General features: G+C 40.7%; 1 protein-coding gene across 9 annotated transcripts in view; it reads right to left on the bottom strand.

The window, feature by feature from the left end:
- eps15l1a (epidermal growth factor receptor pathway substrate 15-like 1a) overlaps positions 1-20,350 on the bottom strand; it is a 375,808-nt gene that overhangs the window by 224,640 nt on the left and 130,818 nt on the right. For all 9 annotated transcript variants that reach the window (XM_069928475.1, XM_069928480.1, XM_069928481.1 and 6 more), the window contains one exon: positions 9,194-9,266. In XM_069928475.1, the coding sequence (XP_069784576.1) occupies positions 9,194-9,266 (73 nt within the window). The remainder of the gene's footprint in view (positions 1-9,193; positions 9,267-20,350) is intronic.

The following is a 20,350-nucleotide window of genomic DNA, read 5'->3' as shown; positions in this document are numbered from 1 at the left end:
ATGCCAGACCTGAAACCTTAGCTTTGTTTCTCTTCTCGCAGATGCTCCTTGACCTATTGAGTGCTTCCAACACTTGGTTTTTATTGCAGATTTCCAACCACTGCTGTTTTTTTGTATTTTCAATTCCTGTTTTGTGCTGACTAAAACGTAAACGTTGCCAACAAAAAAAAGCAAAAATTCTTTTCAAGAGTACATTAATGTACTTACAGAAGCCTGAAGTCCAGAACCTCCAGATTCAAGAAGAGTTTTTATCCAATAGCTATTGGGCTCTTGAACCTCCCTGTACTACCCTCATCCTACTCCAGGATCACCCACACTACTGAAACAACACTTTTTATTCTCATACTAACTACTGTGATTGTTTATTCATCTATCCTTTGATATTTATTATCACTTTTTCTGTCTTGCAAATGTTTACTTTTGTAGTTGGTGCATCTTATGGCCTGTTTGACTATAGCAATTAAGAATTTCATTGCAGCTTAGATAAATTACAATAAATTCACGCTGCCATTGAACATTAATGTTTTGGGTGATGTGGGCTTGTTGTATGGGAAGGGAAACAAGTTCAGTGGGTTCAAAGAACAACAAGTCTAGACACAGGCTGAACACAGGAAGGATCTTTATTAAAACACGTAAAAAGGGATTGCAACAGGGATAACACACACGAGAATTCTCAATCACACAATATGTTATAATCATCGGGGACTTAACTTTACTGATACTAGCAACTGCTTACACTCATAGAAACATAGTATAATAACTCACATTGGACTTAACACTATCTACACTAGCGACTATTTACACTCATACAAATACAGTATAATCAGTAAAATTGGACTTAACACTAGCATCTATGTACAGACTTAAAAGCACAGTACAACCCAGTCACATCAGACTTAACACTACTGATACTGGCAACTGTGCGCATACATAACAACCAAGATTACAATACGCTACTTGCTACTTGGATACCAATGCTATCTAACAGCCCCAATCCCAGTGTAGTGCACACCTTACCAACGACCCCTCCAGCGTTGACCACAGTTCTCGATCTGGAGTGGAGCAGGTTTTATCTCAGGACCGAAGAGCAAAAGTCCACGTGTGGTGGACTTTATAGTAGAGTAAGCTGGAGGGTCTGGCCAAGGTAATCACTAGGTGATTGCACCTTTCCCCCACCTTGATTTCTCAGATCACAGATCAGTCCTGCTAAGTCCAGGATACAGACCGCTTGCAAAGCAAACCAGATCAGTTCATAGGGAGGTCAGGACGTGGCCAGGGAGTGGGGTGGGGGGACACACAGCAGCACTGCCGCACCTCAGAGCTGTGTGCTCAGCCCACTTCTGTTCACGCTACTGACCCACGACTGCATCGCCAGACCCAGTCCAACTGTGTCTTTAAGTTTGCAGGTGACATAACAGTTGTCGGCCTCATCAGCAACAACGCTGAGTCACTCTTTAGAAGAGGTGGAAAATCTCATGAAATGATGCTAGAGTAACAACCCAAGTCTCAACATGGACATGACGAAGGAGATGATTATGGACTTCAGGAGGACCAGAAACAACCACCCTCCAATGCACATTATTAACTCGGTAATGGGAAAGTAGAGAGAACCAAGTTCCTCAAAGTCCACTTACCCTAGACACACATCTCCTCACTTGTCAGTAAGGTGCAACAGCAAATGCCCTTACTGAGAAGACTGAACCAGGCAAGGCTACCACCACCATCATGTCAACCTTCTACTGGAACTCTATTGAGAATGTCCCGGCCTGGCTGCATCACTGTGCAGTACAGTTGCTACAAAGAAGTGGATCAAAGTCAATCTATAAGAGTTGCAAAGAGGATCACTGGGCACTCTCTCCTTCCACCGCCCCCCCCCCCCCCCCCACACCCCACCACATCGTCATGATCTAACGGATCATTGTCTGAAGAGGGAGCGCAAAATCATTGAGGACCCTTCCCACCCTAAAAACAGTATCTTTCAGCTCCTCCTTTTGAGAAAGAGATATTGGAATATCAGAACCAACACCGCCAGGTGAGAAACAGCTTCTTTCCAGTAAGAAGGCTGAACAATTATGTGAACTACTCACATTAACTATCAAAGACACTACTATTTATTAAACAATATTTATTTATTTATATATTTGACCTGCATATACTCTATATTGCTTGTCTGTGTGTATTGTCCGGTAGTGTGTTTGCATGTTTTGCACGGAGGACCGGAGAACACAGTTTTTCCGGGTGGTGCAATCGGATGATAAATAAACTTAAACTTGAACTCTCATTTTACCCTTCTGAAGTCTACAATTAGCTCCTTGATTTTGGTAACATTGAATGTGAGGTTATAGTTAGTACACCATTCAGCCAAGTTTTCAATCTTCTTCCTATATGCTGACTCATTGCCCCTTTTTATACAACCAATGACTGTGGTATCGTCAGCAAATTTGTAGATGGTGTTATTGTGAGGAGATATGACTGTGAAATGTTCTATTGATCTTAAAAATTCTGCCCCCCTCCCCCCAAGGAAATTAAGTACACCATGGCTGCAAACAGCAGAACAATATACAAAGGTCCAAAAAGTGGCAAGTAAAATTCACACTACACAAGTGCAAGGAGTGATCGTTTGCAACCAAAAGAGCATCTAACCACTTCCCCGGGTATACAATTGTATTACCATTGTTCAATTTATACTATCGATATCCTGAAGGTCACCACTGATCAGAAACTCAACAGGACCATCCACAAAGATACTGTGGCTATAAAAGCAAGTTAAAAGACCTTTCTGATACCTCCTGATACTCCAAAGTCTTTCCACTTCCATTAAGGCAAGTCAGAAGTGTGCAATTCAATACCATTCACATCAGCTCTAAACATTCATTTCCTCCATTCATTTGTGGTGTGAGATTGTGTTGCTATCTGAAAATGTTCTGCAGACAGACTACTAGTGCAACAACATCAAAATGTGTTACTCCCTACGAACAAGAATGAAAAGTACAGTAGACTAAAAGGTACAGTATCATCTGCAAGTTCCCTTTCAAGTTATAAACTCTTCAGACTTGAAAAATTGATAAATCTCATGTTTATTGTGTCATACATATGTACACCAAAATTCTTATTTTCTGCTGCTGTAAAGGTACTTGAAAAGAAAAACCGTAATTGTAAACTAATTGAATTACTAAGACAATATAAACCATACATTAGATAATAAAAGTTCACAGTGACTCTTCAATAGTGCAACAAGGAGAGACTCAAGAGCTTGACAGCTGTTGGAAATAAAATGTTCTTGAACTTAAAGATCCTGGTCTTCAGACTTTTGTAGCTTCTGCTCGAAGTTAGCAGTGGGAAGAGATTCTGATTAGGGTGTTGGGGGTCCTTTATAATGTTGAGGCAGCATCTCAAATGGCTGTTGACAATGGATGGGAGGTCAGAGCATATGATGGACCTGGCAATGTTTGTGATCTTCTGCATTCCTTGGCACTTGAATTACCAAAGCAGACAGTGAAGCAATTAGTCACTATGCTTTCCACAGTGCACCTGTAGGAGTTTGATAGAGTATCCGATCACATGACAAATCTCCTCAGACTCCTTTGAAAGTACAGGAAGAAGTTGGTGTCCCCTCTTCACAGTTTCCTTGATGTACTAGCTCCAGAAAGGTCTTCTGAAATATGGACTGCCAGGATCCAGGATCTGTCCACCTCCTTTCCATCAGTGTGGGTAGCTGCCTGGTCCCTCAGATCAACAATAAGCTCAATGGTCTTGGTGATGTAGAGAGCAAGATCGTTCTGACTCATCATTTCCAGTTATTCAGCCAACATGGAAAAGATTGAATTGGAGCTAAACTTGGCTCTGCAGTCATGGTGTACAAAGAATAGAGTAAGGACTAAGCACCAGCCTTGGGGTTCCCTGCCCTGCAGGTTAGTGAGCAGGAGATGATTGGGGTCTGCCTATGAGAAAGTTGAGGATCCAGCTGCAGAGGGACAAACATAGTGGAAGATCCTTTAGCTTGACCATGGGTTTTACTGGTATGTTGGTGTTGAATGCAACATGAACGCTGAGATGCAGTCAATAAACAACAGCCTGACATGGGTGTTTCAGTCGTCCAAATGATCCAGTGCAAAGTGGAAAGTCAGAGAGATTGCCTCTACCATTGACTTGTTGCGACAATTGGTGAATCGAAGTGGGTCCAGGTCCTTCCTGATGCACAAGTTGATTCACTCCATAACCAGCCTCTTCATCACAGCAATGTCAGTACCACTGGCCAATAGTCATCGAGACAGGTAACTTTGTTCTTCTTCACCACAAGAATAATGGAAGCCCTTTTGAAGCAGGTGAGGACCTCCGATTACTGTAGCTAAATGTTGAAAATGTCCACAAAACTCCAGCCAGTTGGTTCATACAAATTTTAAGGACCACGCCAGCTGAAATGGACGCTTTTTGAGGATTCGCTCTCCTGAAGGTTCTGCTCATGACAGGCTCGGAAATGGGAGTACAGAGTCACACGTGGGGGGGGGATGCTCACGAGGGTTCGTGATTGTTTTCTCTTTCTGAGCAAGCAAAAGACATTGAATTTGTCTGGAAGCGATGTATTGCAATTTACAATACTTCAATTTTTCATATGATTTCCCCAGCTTATTCCGATCTACCTCTTTGCATTGGTGATGGCCTTGCAGAGGATATACCTGGATTTTCTGTATGTTTCTGAATTTTCGGTCCTAACACCACTAATCTCATCTTCGTTTGCAAGACCCCAATCATCTCCCGCTCACTAACCAGCAGCGAAGGTGCTTAGTCCTGACTCAATCCTGACCATTGCCAGCAACCCATCACACGAACTGGTCCCTCAGCAGCAGACCAGTGAGGAGGCTCTGTGGTTGAGGGACCAGTTCATGGGACAGGCTGCTGGTGACGAGGCGAGGAACCTGCAGAAGCTGTGGGCTGCTGGAGACTGCTGATGAGAGATTTGCGCTTGGCTACGTACTGCTGGAGACTGGCTTGAACTGGCTGGAGGGTACCAGGTATCGGAATCAGGATGCAAGGAATTGCCAAGGGCGCTGAAGGGTTCCTAACTGTATCGGAGCTTGGGTTGCCAATGGTTTGGACTGAACTCTGTGTGGCTTCAGGGCCTGTGGAAAAGGTGCAGGAGAATCTACGGACACTTGGTGACTCTGGGGGGACTCTCTCTCTCTCTCTCTCTCTCTCTCTCTCTCTGACTGTAAGAGACGTTTAGGCAGTTCCTGCCGGGGTAGAATCTGTCTGCCTTGCAGCAGGCAAAAAGGAATTTCATGTAATATGATATGGAGTTTTTACTATTATAATAAATTGAATCTTGAAATCTTGTGGTTCATCAGCAGCTTGTGATTTGATTAAACCTGGATAGTCTGAGTAGAAAGACACTCATTCACACATTTCCTGATTAAAATTAGTGACCACTGTGGCATATTCATTCCTTGAACGTTGCCAGTTCACCATCTCCAGACAATTAAGAAGCCACTCTCTGCCTCTCAAGACCATTTTCATGCAGTCTTCACAGCTGGTTCTGTGCTCTTCAGCTTCTATCTATATGCAAGGAGGAGGAGCACATTTAGGTGGTCCGGCCTTCCCAAGTACAGGCATGGAATGGAGTGATGGAGGTATAGCAGAGGTCCAGAATGTTCATTCTCCTGATGTTGCAGGAAATGTGCTGGTATTAGGAGTACCTTCTCTTAGCCGGCCTGTTTGAAATCCTCCACAATGACTGAGAAGGCTTTGGGATACACTGTATGATTTTGTTGATATCTCATTGCTCCATTGCCACTAATGCGACACCCGGGAACTTCCTGCTCAGCAATACTGCAGATCTAGTATCACAAGGAAAACTGCAGTGGTCAACAAAATAACAAGAAAACTCCAGTTAACGATGGTTCATAAATGCCAGTATTTCCAATGAAGCTTACACCCTATATGTCCAGTGTCCTACCACTGAAGTAATCTGACCTAATTAAGAGAAGCATTTTCCAAGGACATTGAGGAAGGTTTTAAGATCTGCAGTCTTCAGTCCTCGAAAGAATGAATTACAATGTAAATCTATATTAAATAGATATTTCAAGTCAGGCAAAGAATCAAATTGTGTATTTACAACTAGTGAGAAACAAGAAAGGAAGGTTCATTTCAGGATAAGAAAGTATCATATGGCTATTCATTTTTTTTTAAACTTTATTTATTCATTCAAACTACAGATAATAAGTAACATATATAACAAACATGAACGATATATTTTATATATACAAAAGAAAAAAGAAAAAAAAAGAAAAAGAGAGAAACTTTCCTAAGGAGAGCCATAAAGAGAAAAAAAATTAAAGAAAAATTAAGCATACATATTAAGATCTAATCAATGTAAATCAAAATGTAAATATTCTGAATATAACAACCACTTATTAATAAAAAACTATAGTTATCACGCGAAACATGTGATTTTTTTTCCATTATTAAACAATATTTCATCTCCTTATGCCATCTATTAATATCAATCATATTGGTATCTTTCCACGTACTAGCAATACATTTTTTCGCTACAGATAATGCTAAATATACAAAAGCAAGTTGAAATTTATCTAATCCCTACCCAGTCCCTCTTCAATTTCATACTTTCCTTGACATTCAGATGTGTTTCTTGTAAAAAAGCGACATCAATTTTCATTTTCTTAATATACGCCAAAGTGCGTTTACGCTTAATCGGACTGTTTAAACCTCGAACATTAAAAGTACCAAACCTCAACTTTGACATAACTACTAATATTATTAAGAACTAATAATATCGATATATAAAAACTCAAATCAATGTAAATTAGGCCCTCCAATAGAAAAAGAAACCACAAATTAAAGACTAAATAAAATGAAAATGAAAAAAAAAGATAAAATAAACCCCCCCCCCCAAAAAACACTACCAAAAGGTAGTAATCCCTAAACCAAACTTGGGTGTGGATCACCCACCAGTGGCTGATGACTAATAGAACATAGAGCAAATCTCTCCCTCCCCAGCCAAACAAGGAATAACAACAAGGTATCATAATGACATAAAAATAAAGTAAGAATAAGAAAGTTCTTCTATTCATCCAAGAGATTCCAAACTCGGCGACCCCATTTCAAGAGAAGTTAGACTCTTTCCTTTCCCATTTCTCCCTTCTTCCATTTCCAGAACAACCAGATTTTTCTTTAGGACACAATGGTGGGCTACGTCTTTGTCCTCTTACATCTGGCAACAAATCAGCAAAACTCATTGCTTCACACTCATTCTCAAAAAAACCAAGATTGAAAGTCTCCACAAAACACCTTCAACACTGCCGGATAGCAAAAAGTAGACTTATACCCTTTACGCCACAAAACTTCTTTAACTGGATTAAATCGACGCCGACGCTGAATAACCTCTTGACTCAAATCGGAATAGAAAAAAACTCTACTGTTCTGAATCATTAATGGAGCTTGTCGTTGCCTCGCATTTTGCACTACTAGACGAAGTATTATTTCTCTGTCCAAATAATTCAAGCATCGAATTATCACGGGTCTCGGTGATTGACCATGCAGAGGTCTTCTTCTTAAGGCTCTGTGAGCTCTTTCCAATACCAAGCCTCCAGAGAAAAATTCTTGCCCCAATATTTGTGGGATCCGTTCTGTAAAAAAACGAAGAGGATCTTGTTCTTCCATACCTTCCGGCAAACCAACAATCTTCACATTATTCCTTCTACTTTGATTCTCCAAATAGTCTACTTTCCACTCTCACTCCTTCTCACGTTTTCGCAATTCTTTAACGGATTTTTCCACCTCCGTCACTTTTTCTGCATTAGAGGCCACTTGCTGTTTACATTCCAAAAAGGCAGACTGAAATTTTTTTAAATCTTCAGAAAATTCTTCCACACGTGCATTTACTGTAGTGATTTCTGACCTCATACTATCTTTCATTTGAGCCAACTCTTGCATTATCGGCCTGAGTGACAGTATTTAACAGGTTAAATTGTAATTCAGAAAGACTCAACCCTGCTTTCTTTAACGTAGTGACAGAACCAGGTAACTGCAGCTCCTGCTGCAGCTCAACACCAGGCATTTTAACAGTCTTACTGCGAGTCTAAACTCCCAGCGACGGCACCCCGACTTCCTCAGGGGGCTGATGCTGGTCTCCCCCCACAACCTGCTGTTGTTTCAAGAACTCACGGATAAGATCGAGCTCTTCAGGTTGGAGTACTACCTGAGTGGTTTCAAACAATTGAGTCATTTTCCTGCGTGCTCCCTCTGTTAAAGTTGGCAGGCTGTCAGAATCAGGATCCACTTCTTGGGAACACGCACCTTCCTCCTGAGAACGAGCAATTCCAGCGATATCCTTCTCCTGGTGAGTAGTAGTCATTTTTTTTTCAGCTCCCACAGGCAATCTTTGTGGTTTAGGAACGGAAAAAATTAAACCTGAAGCTGTAGCAGGCTGTTTAGGCCCTAAATCTTCAACACTCTGAAAATGTAGTTTCTTCTGCACTTGAGGTTTAATCTTTTTACCATTAATGGCCATAACAGTTCCTTGATACTTTAAACTAAGTTTTTAAAAAGTTTAAATTTGAAAACAAAGAATTAAAAACGGGTTCTTAAAAGTCAGGCCAGAGAGGTCAGGATTACACGTCTAGACTCTACGCCATCTTGCCACGCCCCGCCCCCCACCCATATGGCTATTCATAAAGGATGAAGGCTAGAAAGGCAGAGCTTTTTGTATGTGGACCATAGTCATGATCTGCTAGCTTCCAGAATAATAATTTAATGAAACAAATACTATGCAAATTGAAGAAGACAAAGCTCTGCCAATATGTCCCACAGTCAATTGTGAACTAATTATGATTCTAATTAATATTTCTCATCTGCTTGTTACTTGCATTACATTGCCTTTGGAAGGGTGCACCCTATGTTACTTTCAGTCTAACAAGGGGTTCATAGTGAATAGTGGGAACATTCAAGAGGTCCCCTTTAAGTTAATATCCTTTGTTCACACATACAAGAAAATCAACACAGTAAAAGCATTAAGATTCAGAATCAGAATTTATTGTGATGAACGTGTCACGAAATTCATTGTTTTTCAGAAGTATCACAGAACAAACATTTCTATAAACCACATTTCAAAATAAATAAAGTAGTGCTATAAAAAAATAGATAAAGTGAGGTTGCATCATAAAGGCAATTTACATACCTGCACCTCATTAGTTTTCTGCCTGATTGCCTCCTCTTTCTCTCGGATATCTTGTTCTAGTACATACTTCTCTCTGTAACAATAGTCAATGTTTGAAATAGCTATAAATATTTTTTGTTAAATGAATGACATCTTGCAAAGAATGCACAGTAAAGCATAACATACACACGTTAAACTGCAGTCAAGGAAGATTAAATACCTAACAAATACCTGTAATGATATTCTACATTCAAGTTTTGGTATTGAATTAAATAAATCCATTAGCACCAAATTAAAAAACAATATGACCAGCCTCACAGATACTAGAAACCAAATGATTCAGAAAAATTTCAATGCCATTCAGCAAAGTCAACAAAAAGTTCTAATTGCAACATTGAGAACTTAAATAGTGGGATCAATAATGCTGAAACAAGTGCCACCTTGGGGATACAAGCATTGAAAAAGGATCAAGAGAAGTAAACTCGTTATTTTGAAGATGGCAGTATGTAAATAGTGAATTGACACAGGTTCAAGTCTTAGGCCAACATCAGTAAAATTAATGATAAAAAGCAAATTGCAAGAGAAATGGAATACAAATGGAAAAAGTAAAGATGGGTGCTACAACTTGTACAGGGCTTTGGTCAGACCATAGCTGGAGTACAGTGTACAGCAGCTGAGCACTTTTATGGAAGGATGAGAACTCATAACTTCAATTACTTCTGTGGTTAATGATATAACAAATATCCATTCCCATGGCCCATGCAATTTCTTCTTAGTTTCCCACAACGCCCAAGGATACAGTTGGTCATTTCCTGGAAATTTTATTTTAATGCATTTTAAGACTTCCAGCATCTCCTTTTCTGTAATGATGACACTCTTTCATCTGACAACCTATCTCATGTGGGTGATTGGGTCTTAAATTTTAAATTAGACAAATAGCACACTAATAGGCGTTTCTGGCCCATGAGCCCCTGCTGCCCAATTACACCTAATCTACCTACAACCCCCATATGTTTTGAAGGATGGGAGGAAACAGGAGCATCCAGAGGAAATCTACGCAGATATGGGGAGAACATAAACACTCCTTACAGCCAATGCCAGATTTGAACCCAGTGCACTGTAATAGCATTGAGCTAACCACTATGCTAAATGTGCTGTCAGAAACAGGCCCTTTGGCCCAAGTTGACAACACCAGAGTTGTTGTCTCATATCACTCTAAATCCTTCCAATCTATGTACCCGTCTAAATATCTTTTAAATTTCCTCTGGCAGATGGTTCCATATGCCTACCATCTTATATCTGAAAATTTGTCTTTCAGGCAGCCTTTAAATCTTTCTCTCTCACCTTAAATCTGTCTCTTCTAGTTTTGGCCTCTCCTACACAGGGAAAAAGATAATGGCTATTTACCTTACCTATGCCCCTCATGATTAATATACATCTATAAGGTGTATCCTATGTTCCAAGGATAAATTCCCAGCCTATCAAGCCTCTCCCTGTAACTCAAGCCCACCAGTCCCAGTAAAGTTCTTCTGAATCATTTTTTTTTATTCTTTCCAACTTTTTGACATATTTCCTACAGTTGTACAACTAGAACTGCCTGTTGTGCCAACAAGCTCATCAATCTGTAGTTGTTTGTATAGTTGAACCATAATGTCCCAACTGTTGCACTCAGTGCCCTGACCAATGAAGGCAAATACTCCAAACACTTCCTCACCATCCAGTCTACTTGTGACACCACTTTCAAGGAACTATGTGCTTGTATCCCAAGGTCTCTGTTCTACAACACCTTCTAGGGCACCACCAATTACTATGCAAGTCCTACTCCGGTTTAACCTCCATCTGCCATATTCTTTGCCTAGTTCATCTACATCACAAATAACCTTTGTCATTATCCAACACTCTGTCAATTTACTATCAGGGCCATCTGACCTTCCAGACTAACCTACCATATGGGACCTTGTCAAAGGCCTTGCTCAAGGCAACATAGGCACATTTTGCCTTCCAACAAGATTCATACCAAGACCCTTGAAAATATGAATAACTTCCCACCTCTCACAATAAACCATTTTTTCAGTCTTTGGTCAAATAATAGAAAAGATATATCTGTTAATTCCTCAGTTCTGGCACAAAATCCATGATTTCCTGGGTGGCAGTGCTTATATTCAATTTTTTTTTCTTCTTTGGCTTGGCTTCGCGGACGAAGATTTATGGAGGGGGTAAAAAAGAACACAAACAATGCCACCCTAACATTCTCCAAAAATCACTGGAAGTGATCTAATGTCATTGAGCTCTCCCAGGCCAACATTGCCAGCTTTGGGGGCATAGGTGCACTCACTGTTGACCACATTGGATAGGACATGTGTTTGACACCACACTTCTGAAACAGACAATATACTGAACTCAATGACAGGAAGAGATTAGTGAGGAAAAGATTCAAGGATATGTTCAAAGCATCTCTGAAGAAGTGCAACATCTGGACAAGTTCTTGGAAATCCAAGGCCCATGACCACTTAGTGATGGAAGAGTTTGAGAATTACTTCAGAATTTGGAGTCCATGCATTGGGAGCTGCTGCCTGCTTGTCCTTTCAGACATCTCTTGCCCCATCTGCGGAAGAGTCTGCAATCAGCCATTTCAGAGTCCATAAAAATGAATAGATCTCATCCTTAATCATGAGGGACTGCCCAAGAAAGAACACAATCCATATACTTGACCTTGCCACTAAGCCTTGAAGCTCTGGGGAAGGACAGAAACAACTGGTAGATCACATGATGTGCATCCCTGGTGTACAATTTTGATCTTATCAATGGAAGAAAATACTTCCCATAACTGGAATGGAAAAAGATTGATATTCGGATGGATAGCCATTTACAAGATTTGATAAATTAAGCATCAATTACCAATTGTTTCCAAAATTGAGAAGTAACATATGTGTCAAATAAGTACATATCAATCAAGTAGAAGCGAGATCAATGTTAATATTCAAGGATAGGTATATGGACAGGAGAGGTGTGAAGGGTTATTATGTGGGAAAAGATGTTCGGCCCAGACTAGTGGGGCTGAACTGGCCTGTTTCTGTGCTGTAAATGGTTATATGGTTATATATATAAGAGTTCAATCATCCGTCCTTAACTCTGGGAGTTGTTAATACATTATCTAATCCCATTTTTAAAAAGTTAAACTTTGGAACATTTTGGAAGAAATGGCTGTGCAAAACCCCAAATAATTTTCTAACTTTCATTGGTCCACAACCAACCTCAGATCATCAAAAGGGGATATATAAGATTATATTTACCTGCACTTTTATAACTACTATTAGAAAGCAAACAATTAACATGTTCATTTGAGTATTTCAAACCAGTCTGACAAAAAAAAACAAGTCTATTTTCAAACTGAAAACAAGGCAATTCATTGTGGGTCACATGGCTCATGCCACACTGGAATGCAAGAAGGGCTCTATATTGTGGTTTCTGTGGCTCTTGAGCTATGAGACTTGCTTACAAATAACTCTGTATAATCTGTGTACAGTATTACTATCAACTGCTTGAATATGGACTGGGGGTAAGTTTGTTTTTAAGTTAAGAGTACTTCTTCATCTAACTAAATGCCCTGCTGGCGACAGCTCCACTAGACAGGAACATGCATAACTTTCAGTGATTGCCAGCAGTAAAGAGGGATTAGAGTTTGTTATCTTTGTCACTGTACGAGTGTTAACTGCACTGTCTGCCTTCCCCCACTAATTTTTACAACGATTTGCAAGTTGCTTGGATTGAGAAAGATGAAGTAAGGGAGACAAAGCTGCTCCGGGTTTACTATTATCTTTATTGAAAAAGTTTATTTTCCAAGCTGTGCACTTGCACATCTACCCTTCACACATAGCATGCTAGAACACAACTAAAAGCATAGAAAATTACATAGAACAGTACAGCACAGGAATAGCCCCAGGCCCTTTAGCAACCATGTCTGTGTGAGCCCCAATGCCAATTTAAACTGCTTGTCTGCACATAGTCTCCATCCCTCCATCCATTCCCTGCATGTTCATGTATCTGTCATAATGCCTCTTCAATGGTAACGTAGTATCTGCTTCCACTACTTCCTTTAGCAGCAAGTTCCAGATATCTATCATTCTCCTGTATCAAGGTGAGTGCTTCTCCTACCCACCTACAAGTAGAAGCTGAAATTTTAATTTAATTTTTAATTAATTTAGATATTGAGCATGGAAAGAGACCCTTCCAACTCACATTGCCCAAATACATCCAATTAACCTACAAACCCCATATGTCTTCAGAACATGGGAGGATACCGGAGCACCTGGAGGACATCCATGCATTCATGGGAAAAACATATAAACTCCTTACAGATTTGAATCCGGGTTGCTGGCACTGTAATAGTGAATAGTGTCGCGCTAATTGCTATGCTAATTAAACCAGCCATGTGAAGGCCCAGTGGTGAATGACATGTTTTGCTGGACTGAGGAACCAGATGACATCCTGCATGCTTGGTCCAGATTCAGCAACCAAGCATAACAAATGCATCTCTACTATAAAGTGCATGGAAGGCTGTGTGCCAAAAAGAACAATCTGTGGACCCTCCCCCAACTGGAAACTATGGCAGACAGTGAGGTCCACTCACAACTGAAGGCCAGGCCTGAAGTATACACATCAGATGATCCAGCCAGTTCAGGAAATCAAGGTCTGACCTGCACCAGGCCATTAGAGAAGCCAAGAAGCTGCAATCCCAGATGGACCCCATGGACATGCATACCGTCACAGGCTATAAAGTGAAATCAGGCAGAATAACAAACAGAATATGTTTGTTGATGAACAAAATGCATTGTACACTTGCTTCGAGGCAGAGGCCAGCAAGCCAGTGGCACACGCCTCTCAAACCTCAGCCACACCTCCACCCAGAGACCATGACAAACGTCAGAACAGCCTTCCTGAAAGTCAACCTTCAGATAACAACTGGTACAGATGGAGACCCTGAGTGTGTCCTGTGAGTTTGCTCACACCAGCTGATGGGAGTACTCACAGGCATCCTCAACCTCCTCTTACCACAAGCTGAAGTACTCACCTGCTTCATGATGGCCATCATCATCCCGATGCCGAAGAAAAACATCATGACTACTGGCTGATGGCTCTGTGGTCCACCATCATGAAGTGCCCTTGACAGGTTGGTCACGGCTCACAATAACTCCAGCCACCCTCAACCTACTCCAATTCATCTACCACTGCAACAGGTTCACAGCAGATGCCATCTCCCTGGCTCTACACTAATCCCTGGAGCATCTGGACAACAAGGACACCTACAAGTATCTCCTTGATTTTTGCTCCATTTTCAATAGATTATCAAACATGATGATGTCAGACAAACCCATCCCCAACTACGTTACCTCTGTCTCACACCCCTCTCTGCCAATGGATCCACAACTTTCTGTCTCGCAGGCTTCATTCAGTGAAGATTGGTAACAGCACCTCCTTCACAATCATCCATAGCAGCAGGTTCCCATAAGGCTCCATGCACATCCATGACTGTGTGGTCAAAAAACATTCCAACACCATCTATAAATTTGCAGATGATACCACTTTTGAGGGTAGGTTCTCTCACAATGATTTGGAGTATAGAAGGGAACTAGAAGGGCTAGTGGCATGATACCAGGGCAACAACTTCTCCTTCAATGTCAGCAAGACTAAGAAGCCATTATAGACTTCCCGGAAAGGGATGGAGCTAACAAATCAGTCCACATCAATGGTGCTGAGGTGAAACTAGTGGGTGGCTTAAGTTTTTAGGAGTTAACATCTCCAGGAACCTGCCCTGATCCTTCCAGGCCACTGTGATGGTCATAAAAGTGCACCAACACCTCTATTTTCTCAGAAGTCAAAGGAAAGTTGGCTTTCTACAGATACACCATTGAACAGATCCTGTCAGTGTGCATCACTGCATGGACAGAAACTCATCTGCCCAAGACCGCAAGAAACTGCAGAAACTCGAAGATGAGAAAGGGAGATTGATATTGAATAATGAGGAATAGGCCGAGGAATTGATCAAATATTTTGTCAGTCTTCACAGTGAAAGACACATCCAGCATGCCATAGAGTGGTGATGCGGATGCAAAGGGAGGTAAGAGCCTCGATAAAATAATTGTTACAATAGAGATAGTGATGAGCAAACTACTAGGACTGAAAGCGGACCAATATCCTGATCCTGATGGGATGCATCTCAGGATACCGAGGGAAATGGCAGGAGTAATAGTCGATGTGTTGGTAGTCATTTACCAAAATTCTCTGGATTCTGGGTAGGTCCAGCAGACTGGAAGACAGTAAATGTTGCACCACTTTTTAAAAAGAGACATAGGCTGGAAGAGTAACTATCGGCTAGTTAGCTTAATGTCTGTAGTCAGGAAAATGCTTGAAGCTGTCATTAAGGATGTAATAGCAAGACATTTAGAACGAAGGGGTTCCATCAAGCAGACGCAGCATGGATTCAGAAAAGGCGGGTCTTGTTTGACAAACTTGTTGGAGTTCTTTGAGGATATAATGGGTGCAGTAGATAAAGGGGAACAGGTTGATGTTGTATATTTGGATTTCCAGAAGGCGTTTGATATGGTGCCACACAAGAGACTTATCAATAAGATACAGATGAATGGAATCAGGGGACGTGTATTGGCATGAATTGAAGATTGGCTAATTGATAGAAGGAAGAGAGTAGGGATAACTGGGTGTTTTTCTGATTGGCAGACAGTGGTAAGTGGGGTGGCGCAGGGGGTTGGTGCTGGGCCCACAGGTGTTCACCATTTACAATGATGATTTGGAAGAGGGGACAGAGAGTCGTGAAGCCAAGTTTGCAGTGGAAAAGCAAATTGTACAGAGGATGTGGAGAGGCTGCAGAAGGATATAATTAAATTAGGTGAGTGGGCAAAGGTCTGGCAGATGGAGTACAACGTTAGTAAATGCGAGGTCATCCACTTTGGTAAGAAAAATAGAAGAGCAGATTATTATTTAAATGATGAAAAATTGTAGTATGCTGTAGTGAAGAAGGACTTGGGAGTGCTATGCATCAATCGCAAAAAGTTGGGTTGCAGGTACAACAGGTTATTAAGAAGGCAAATGGAATGTTGGCCTTCATCGCTAGAGGAATTGAATTCAAGAGTAGGGAGATCATGCTGAAACTATACAAGGTACTGGTGAGGCCACACCTGGAGAACTGTGTGTAGTTCTGGTCTCCATACTTGAGGAAGGATATACTGGACTTGGAGACAGTCCAGAGGAGGTTCACCAGGTTGATCATCTTCCCTTTCTTTGGCTCTCTATGCAATCTAGACTAATGGATAAGCCAGGTGCTGGACTATCAGGATTTCCAGATGATCAGTGGGCACTGGATATTGAACTTCAATCAGTTACACCACCTCTGGGGTCTGACAATGAATATGCACTGAGATTAGTTACACCATTAATACACATAACAGTGACGCTAAAGCCTCGTGCACAGAGTGACACCAATTAGTGAATTGGGATCATCTGGTCTACATATGCAGAACAATGCTAAACGATGGGTCTATTCCAACATATACAAAGAAATTCACTGAATAGTGATCATAGGTGAGTCAAACAAAGCAAGCGGTCTGACTCTAAAATTTAACTAGGAACTGTTACACCATTTTACAATCAAAATCAAATAGTGAACAGCACAGATCGATGGCTGACTGGTATTACACCACACAGTGAACTGAAAACATTTCAGAACACAACTGGCCTGACTCTTCATGGTGAATCGAGGACAGATGCACCACATCCACTGATTGATTGATGGGTCAATTGGGCTCAGAAACATCAGATGCAGATTCCATAAGTCGGTCACCCTGCAGGCATTGCTCTTTGTCCAAGATAATTTCCCCGTTCTTTCCCTTCAGCCCATTGCTAAATCCTATTCCTCCTCCTTCTCCCATCCCATCAGCCCAATAATGTGCCCACTCTCAAACCCTGCTTTTCCAGAAACAATTCATGGACTTAGTTAATTTCTCTCATGGTTGAACGATTGAATTAAGTTGTATAATGTAACAGATGTGCTAATATTAATCTTTAGTCTGATGTTAAAACTATATTTCATACATGTATGTATATTTTAGTAAAAGTTAGTTTTGGATTGTCAGGGCTCATTTACATTCTACGTTCTTTGCAGCTGTTAGTTGGCTTCAGCACAAAGACAACACATTAGCATTTTAAACACACATGGTTCTTTGAGATGGAAGATGGAGAGCCATTTGCAGAGACGGAATGATGGCTGCTGATTGAAGTTGAAGTCAAGAGTTGAAAGGATTTATGATGGTTCTTGAGATACAGGAGCTTCTGAGATATAATAGGTGTTATCTCAGAAACACAGCCATTTTGTGTCCATGTGGTCAGACATCACAGAGGCATCGGTGGACTTAAATGCATTTACCACATCAATGTGAAAAGACATTATCGGCTTCAAAGATAAAAATGATATCACATACTATGTGTCATGAGAGATTTGGTGAAATATATTATCAAATTCAGACATTTTGAATCAGTTTTTGAAGTTATGGCCCTGTGTGACACACACAGGAGTTGGAACCTTGTGAAAGATAGGGTTGAATTACAGTAACCAGAATGGGTGCTGTTATCTTTTACTCCTAATAAAGGGGGAATACAGAAAATAAGTAGATTTTTAAAAGAGAACCCACTTTCCAACTGCTCCTTTGAAAATAAGAGTGCAGCCCCATCATGGAAGAAAACTCCATGACTCTAAAGAAGAAAATGGCAGAAGAAAATTTGACCTTCTGGAAAGATAGGACTTGTATTATCCTATAAGTGGCTTTTAATAAATAAGACCACTTCTCATTTGTGCCCAAAAGATGGTCATTCCTCTGAAGAATATCTCTGAAAGACGGATCATCAAGACTTGTGAGTTTGGAGGAGTCACGTGATGGAGTAGTGGCCGGACGGTGAACTCCAGCCCTCTCCAGAAAAGTCGGGAAAAACAAGAGAAAATACAAAGGCACAGAAATACAAGTTAAAGAAAAGTGAGTATAAAGGTGGAAAGAAGATGGAGACAAAAGGAGAAAAATCAAAATCAACGGAAAGAAGAGAGGAAGAGAAGACAACGGAGGAAAAAGGTGAAGGCCTTACGTGTCCGAAGAGGCCCGCTGTGGAGAGAGGAGCCCACTACCTCAGGTCGGTAGAAAAAGAACTACAACAATGGCTCACAGAGCCGAGTAAAAGTGCGCAACCGCGCATGCGCGACTCCTCGCGCATGCGCGATGCGCATGAAAAAAAACACACCGACGGGAGGGGGGACCAGCTGGGGAGTCAATCCCCACAGCCGGCAACGACAGCTGCAGAACACCTGCAGCAAGAAGAGACCACAGAAGACAATGGAAACAAGAAAGAAGAGGAGGAAAGGGCATCAAAGAAACAACAGATGGCCAACCCAGAAGAAGAAGAAGAAGAGGAAGAATACAGTGAAATAGATAAAGGGAAAGGCAAGGTAAAGGATATACTTGCTCTTGTTAGAGGATACATGGAGTCATTTAAAGAATGGCAAACACAGGAATTCAATGATTTAAGAAGAAGAATAAACAACACAGAAAAGAAAATAAATAAAATGGATATGACCTTAACAGAAATGAGGAAAAAAATGGACAAGATGGAAGAACGGGCAATAGCAGCAGAAATGGAGGTAGAAGACTTAAAAAAGAAATTGGAGGAATCTAATAAAAAAACTAAAGAGACACAAGAATTACTAGCCCAAAAAATAGATATAATGGAAAATTATAACAGAAGAAATAACATAAAGATAGTGGGCCTTAAGGAAGATGAAGAAGGCAAGAATATGAGGGAGTTTATAAAAGAATGGATCCCTAAGGCCCTAGGATGTCCAGAACTACAGCAAGAAATGGAAATAGAAAGGGCACATAGAGCATTGGCCCCTAAACCACAACCACAACAAAAACCAAGATCTATTGTAGTAAAATTCCTAAGATATACTACAAGAGAAAAGGTACTGGAGAAAACAATGGAAAAAGTAAGAGAGGGCAACAAACCACTGGAGTATAAAGGGCAAAAAATTTTCATTTATCCAGATATAAGCTTTGAACTCCTAAAGAAGAGAAAAGAGTTCAATACAGCAAAAGCGATTTTATGGAAGAAAGGATATAAATTTACACTGAAGCAACCTGCGGTATTGAAAATATTTATTCCAGGACAACAAAACAGACTGTTCTCGGATCCAGAAGAAGCACGAAAATTTGCAGAACAATTACAAAAATAGACTGAGGGATGAAGACGGGTAATGAGAGTAAAAATGATCACGATTGATATGTATGTGGGTAAAGACAAAATTAGACTGAGGGATGAAGACGGGTAATGAGGGTAAAAATGACCACGATTGATATGTATGCGGGTAAAGAGGTATAAGAGTGAATAGAGACAATGGGCATACGTGAAAGTATCTGTAATTAGAGGAAAACATAGATAGTATAGACAAGAATTAATAAGGGAAGGTAATGGAATAGAGAGAATAAGGAGGGAATTAAAAGAGTGACCTTTGTGACATATGAAAAGTGAAATCTTTTCTGGGGGGGGCTGGGTGGGGGAAAAGAGCGGTCACTGCAAAATCAGTTGACGCTTGCGAGTGGATTCGCAAATCCAAATGGAGAGGGGAGATGTGGTTGTCCGACAAGGGATAAAGGACAACTCAGGAGGGGAAGGGGAGATTGGGGATAAAGAAGATAGAAATAGGAGAATAAGGAAAATGTTGGATGTTGTAGGAATGTTGTCTGGTAAAGAGTTGAAAATAAGAAAACAGAAATGGAAAAGGAGGAAAGGTAATGATGGAAAAACGGAAAGAGAAGATAAACAAAATATAAAATGGCTACGCTGAACTATATGACTTTAAATATTAATGGAATACATAACCAAATTAAAAGGAAGAAACTACTAAATTTACTGAAAAAGGAAAAAATAGATATAGCATTTGTCCAAGAAACACACTTAACTGAATTGGAGCACAAGAAATTAAAGAGAGATTGGGTAGGACATGTAACAGCAGCATCGTATAATTCAAAAGCAAGAGGAGTGGCTATATTAATTAGCAAAAATGTGCCATTTAAAATAGAAGAGGAAATAATAGATCCAGCAGGGAGATATGTTATGATAAAA

Source organism: Narcine bancroftii, chromosome 3 (assembly GCF_036971445.1).
Source record: "Narcine bancroftii isolate sNarBan1 chromosome 3, sNarBan1.hap1, whole genome shotgun sequence".
In the NCBI taxonomy this organism is placed as follows: Eukaryota; Metazoa; Chordata; class Chondrichthyes; order Torpediniformes; family Narcinidae; genus Narcine; species Narcine bancroftii.
The sequence above is the reverse complement of the archived record's forward strand: the minus strand, read 5'-3'. Positions and strand labels throughout refer to the sequence as shown.